This window comes from Diospyros lotus, chromosome 6, assembly GCF_014633365.1.
Source record: "Diospyros lotus cultivar Yz01 chromosome 6, ASM1463336v1, whole genome shotgun sequence".
Taxonomy (NCBI): domain Eukaryota; kingdom Viridiplantae; phylum Streptophyta; class Magnoliopsida; order Ericales; family Ebenaceae; genus Diospyros; species Diospyros lotus.
The window spans coordinates 15,384,606-15,390,605 of record NC_068343.1 but is presented as its reverse complement, the minus strand read 5'-3'; the positions used below and the strand labels follow the sequence as shown (position 1 = coordinate 15,390,605).

General features: G+C 38.4%; 1 protein-coding gene across 1 annotated transcript; it reads right to left on the bottom strand.

Annotated features, from left to right (window-relative positions):
* Positions 1-2,420: 2,420 nt before the first annotated feature.
* Positions 2,421-4,542, bottom strand: LOC127804914 (probable mannitol dehydrogenase). The gene is made up of 5 exons (XM_052342012.1): positions 4,355-4,542; positions 4,019-4,132; positions 3,143-3,656; positions 2,898-3,051; positions 2,421-2,794 (listed from the first exon to the last, which is right to left on the bottom strand). Exons 1-5 carry the CDS (start codon positions 4,450-4,452, stop codon positions 2,592-2,594), a joined length of 1,083 nt encoding a protein of 360 aa, XP_052197972.1. The 5' UTR covers positions 4,453-4,542; the 3' UTR covers positions 2,421-2,591.
* Between the last annotated feature and the right edge of the window lie 1,458 nt (positions 4,543-6,000).

The following is a 6,000-nucleotide window of genomic DNA, read 5'->3' as shown; positions in this document are numbered from 1 at the left end:
CTTGTTTTTCTTTCTCTTGCTTTAGCTAATTTATATATATCCCTTTCTCCATCTTTTGTATCAAGTCGTTTATATAGATTCTCGTATGCTTTTGACCTTGCTTCACTAACAGCTTTTTTTGTTGCCTTTCTTGATTCTTTATAATTTTTTTGATTTTCTTCATTGTTGCACTGATATACAGCCTTATAGCAATTTTTCTTATTTTTAATTTTCAATTGCACTTCTTCATTCCACCACCAAGACTCCTTAAGGTTAAGGGCTCTACCATTTGTCTCTCCAAGCACTACCTTTGCTGTGTTTCTCAGGGCATTAGCCATTTCTCTCCACATTTGGTTTGTCTGTCCTTCTCCATTCCATTCTCTTCTACACCCTTAATTTTTCTTTGAAGATTAGTTGTTTCTCCCCTTTTAAATCCCACCACCTGATTCTTGGATTTTGTTTTATGTGATTTTTTCTCTTCCAATTTCTTACTTGGACGTCAAGTACTAGAAGTCTATGTTGAGTAGTCAAACACTCTCTTGGTATCACCTTACAATCCCTACAACATACCCGGTCCTCTTGTCTCATGAGGAAGTAATCTATTTGGGTGCTTGATGTGACATTTGTATATGTGATTAAGTGTTCGTCTCATTTTTTGAACCTAGTATTGGTTATGATGAGCCCATATGCCATTGCAAAATCTAGAATAGACTTACCCTCATTATTAATTTCCCCGAATCCATACCCTCCATGTACCTCTCTATAGCCGTTTCCGTCTCTACCCACATGACCATTTAAGTCACCTCCTATAATCACTTTCTCTCCTCTTGGAATCATTTGTATGAGTCCCTCTAAATCCTCCCATAATTTTGCTTTTATCTCTTCACCTAACCCCGCCTGTGGTGTATATGTACTAAAGATATTCATAGTCATTCTTCCTAGAATAACCTTCACCATAATAATCCTATCCTCTATTCTCTTTACATCCACTACCTCATCTACTAAGCTTTTATCCATAAAGATCCCCACTCCATTTTTTGCTCGATCATTTCCTATTTACCATATTTTATATCCATTTTCTGACAAAGTTTTTGCTTTTTTTCCTACCCATCTCGTCTCTTGAAGGCACATAATATTAATCTTTCTCCTAATTATCACATCTACCACTTCCATAGCTTTGCCTGTTAATGTTCCTATGTTCCATGACCCAATCCTTAATCTATGATTTTGTTTTTGGCTTTGACTTTGAATTTGATTTTGTTTTTGGTTTTGGTTTTGATTTTATTTTTGGTTTTGATTTTGATTTTGATGTTGGACTAACTTCTTTACCCACATTCGTCCAAGCAAATGTGGGAACCCTTGCTCATTTGTCACTACATCCGGGCGCCGATGCAGCGGCCCTAGCTCACTTGACATTACACGCGAGCATTGTAGCGCGTCGCTATGAAGGGTTACGCCCACGCCCAAACGTTTTTTCATAATTTGTCTAGAGTTCATGTTTTGGATCCGACTAAGTTTTACGTTAGCTGTCGGCTACCTAACACAACCCTCCTCCTTTATCCGGGCTTCGGACCGGTAGTGGATAACATCTCCGGGCGAAGTTTATTTCTCAAAACAAAAAATTAAAAAAATACATTCTATTTAAAATTTTGAGAATAATTTTTTAATAATATTTTATATAAATTAGAACTATTTAATGTTAATATATTATTAAAAAATATATACACTTTAAAATTCGTGAATCTTGTAACATTTTTTCCCGTTATAAGAATAAAATATGAATAAATAAATAATTTGCTCCCTCTTTTTCATGTTTTGGCTTTAGTTATTTTTAGTTTTATTTATAATTTTTTTAAAAATAAAAAAATAAATACATTTTTACTATTTTAGAAAATTAAAAACAGAAATAACATGAAAACAATAAAGAGAATGAACCTTTGCCATTCTAGCTAACCCTATGTGTTTTTATTTTTATTTTTCCCTAAGTCTCTAATCTTCTTTACCATGCAACCCACAACAAAAGAAGGAGAACGCAGTTCAACCTATTGTCAACAACAATGGAAAACAACTTCATGCTTCAAGGATTCAAAGGAATTTAGACGTTGAATCACCGTAGTTTAATTAGTTTCTGGTTGAACTCGTAATTCATTAAAAAAATCAATTGATTATTGATTACATTAGACCAATTCTCAATTTTTCAAGCTGAACAAATCTAATCGCTGCAATTTCATATCATTTTCCTCGTAAATAAATTCATCCATTAACTACAAAAAGTTAACCCAAAAGAGATTATTGCTATTGTTTATTCAAAATAAGATCCAATAGGATGCAAAGTACATGAAAATAGATAAACATCAGTGCCAATAATGCAAAAGAAACATAATTTTTGGAATGATCTCCCTTGCTCGATTTCTGTCACTTGTTTCTTTGATTTCGATAAATAAGATAAATTGTAGATGTGAGACTTTACTTCACTAGAAGGGCAAGAATTGAACTTAAAATTCACTGGTACGAACTCTTCGTATCACTTACTTGACTGTAGGCAAAAGAAAGAAAGAAAACAAAAACATGACTCTTGCACCAACAAGAGTGGCACACAAAGACAGGTCAAACTAGGCCGCTTCTAGCGTGTTGCCTATGTCTATAACAAAGCGATATCTAACATCAGCTTTCTGCAGGCGCTCCATTGCAGTGTTTACATATTCCATTGGAATCACTTCAATATCTGCTCCTATGTTGTGTTTTGCGGCAAAATAAAACATTTCTTGTGTCTCTTTTATGCCCCCGATGATACTCCCAGCCACTATCTTCCTTCCTATTGATCATTTGAAAATTTCATATATATGAGAGATCATTCAACATATATCTAAGCATTAAAGAAACAGAATTATTGATGTCTTTCCAGTTTCCATGCTTACCCATAAGAAGAGGAAAGACGGGAAGCTCAAGTGGCTTATCTGGGGCACCGACCATTACCAACTTTCCATGAGACTTCAATAAGCTAATCAATGGTAGAAGAGGGTGTGGAGCAGAGACTGTATCAATCATGCCATCCATTGTGTCCATAGCAGCCTATTAATATTCAAACACGTCAAAATAACAAGAGAAATATCATTTCGCATTGATTGTAACAAAATTGGAGAGACAATTAATTAATTGCTACCTGCATCGCATCTTGTTCATGGCTAACCAAAAATGAATCGGCACCAAGATGTTCGATTGCTTCCCGTTTCTTGGTAGGTGAGGTACTTATCACCGTCACTTTAACCCCCAAGGCCTTGGCAAATTTAACAGCCATATGGCCTAGTCCACCAAGGCCAACCACACCCACATGCAAGCCAGGCTTGTCGAGTCCAAAGTGTTTGAGTGGGCTATAAGTAGTCATGCCGGCACAAAGCAAAGGGGCAGAAGCATCAAGAGGTAAGTTGTCTGGAATACGGATGACAAAATGCTCGGTGGCCACCATGATGTTGGAGAAACCGCCAAACAAGGGGTTTCCATCATAAAAGATAGAGTTGTAAGTCAACTTCATCTTAGGACAATAGTTTTCGAGATGGTCAGCGCAGCTATCACAAGAGTGACATGATCCAACCATGCCACCCACCCCAACTCTATCATCAACTTTGAATTTTTGGACCTTGCTACCCACCTCTGTCACTACCCCTACAATCTCGTGCCTGCAATTCTCAACGAGGTTGCCTCATATCAGATATTGAATTAGTAAAGGAATCAAAAATGAGACGGGCCCGACATATTTAGCCATGAGTAGTTGATATGTTTTATTGCTAAATAGCATACATAAATCTTAGAGGCAATCTGTGAAAAGTTTTTGCAAGCCAGTGGTTATTGTTTCTAGATGTGTTGTCTTGTTTTAATTACTTTAGAATCTACCTATATACAATAAATGACGTTTCCAAAATACCATTTCCATATCTTTATTTTGGTGAGACATTTCAAGAAAAGAGAACTGAAGTTACCTAATATAACAAAGAAAGAAAAGAAAAGAGAACCTAAAAGAGGAAAGGATGGAGACGATTACCCAGGGAGACAAGGATAGATGGTGCTGCCCCATTCATTCTTGATACAGTGAAGGTCTGAGTGACAAATCCCACAATACAAAACCTTGAACTTCACGTCTTTCTCTCCAATGGCCCTGCAAACATGCATATTTTCATTATTCATTTCCATATTTCGTAACATATATATAATAAAAGTCAGCCATATATATTGTTTAGGGTTTATGCATTTTTGTTTTATGTAAGAACTCAGCAACATTATTCAATTCCTTCACCGCCAAAACAACACAATCTATGGCATTAATCAACAAAGATTAATTAAAAATTATGAAAAAGTAATTGGGGGCGGGGGGGCTTGCCTTCTGGAGAAATTGAAGGGAGAGAGGACTCCAGATGGATCCCTGGCTGCCCATCCAAAAGCCTTCACTTGGTTTTGCTCCTCAGCGGATTTTGCCATTTCTCCGTTTTGTGTTTTGCCAAATATAAATGATAGGAAGAAAAGATGCACGGAGAAGAGTTCGTAATTAGCGAAGGCAATTGTGTTGGAATGCCGATGCTCTCTCTCTCTGTCTCTGTCTATATATATACACAATGTTGGGTCTGTCTGCTGGCATGGGATGACGTAGTCGCTGAGATCAGGCATTCGCAAGCCAGTGGGTGGGTCGCATTTTTTCTTTCTTCGCACGCATGGTTTTCCAGGAAAATAACTTGAATTTGAATCCCAACCTTTCCTACATTCATTTAATTTTTTAAACCACCATGTGATAGCTTAATGGTAGAGAATTTTTTAGAGTTTTGAGTTTAAAATTTGTATGGTGTTTTGTTATGAGATTTTTTCGAGTTAAAGAGTGAAAAGACAAATGATTTTGTTTCGAAACCTAACAGAAATTCTAGTTAAACTAATATCTTGGAGAATCTCTGCACGGGAGTGGAGCCAAGCCACGTTGTGAATCCTCTAGTTCTCGTCCTACGGCTTGATCCAACTAAATCAATGATAAAACATAAAGTATATATCTCTTGAAATTGTTTGAGAGAGAGACGTAGATCAACTTTGAACTGCCAATGAGCTCATCGATGATCTAATTCATACGACAGATAGTTTGACTCTTAACGATGATACCCACCTATTACGAAGACCTAGTTTGGCTATGAGTTTTAATTTGGAGTTTTAAGCTATTTAACTTTTTAAGTGATATAAAACTTTTAAGTTGGATAGTGTTTAACCTAAGAGAAATTCTATCCCAGCCCGACAAATTACTCTCTACAGCCAATCCCATGCAAAATTCTATTAAAATTTTAAAATTCTCATTTTAACCCCACCCATTACTTCCTCCGACCATCTCGACCGTGGCCTCACCTCTCTCTTTTTCTCCCACACTATATACACACATACACACAAACACATAGAGAGAGAGAGAGACAGAGAGTGGGTCGGCATGGCCGACCCACACACACACACGCATGGTTTTTACTATATATATACACACTCACACACAAAAGCATGGCTGCGGCCATGGCAGCCGCGGCCATGAAGACCTCCGCACCTTGCGGTGCGGAGGTTTCAAAAACCCCCGCACCGCAAGGTGTGGAGATTGCTGAAATCCCCACACCTCGTGGTGCGAGGATTTCTGAAATTCTCGCACCATGAGGTGCGGGCATTCCCCGCATCTCGCGATGCGGGGATTTATGAAATCTCCGCACCTCGCGGTGCGGGGGTTTTTAAAATTCTCGCACCGTGAGGTACAGGCATTCCTCGCATCTTGCGGTGAGAGAGTTTTCAAAACTCCCACATCGCGAGATGCGAGGCTTGCTGAAATCCCCGCACCTCGCGGTGCGGGGGTTGCTGAAACCCCCGCACCGTGAGATGCGGAGGTTTTCATAGTTGCGGCTGCCACGACCGCGGCCATGCTTTTGTGTGTGTGAGTGTGTGTATATATATATGTGTGTGTGTGTGTGTTGGGTTTCATGGCCGCGGCTGCCATGGCCGCGACCATGCTGTGTATAT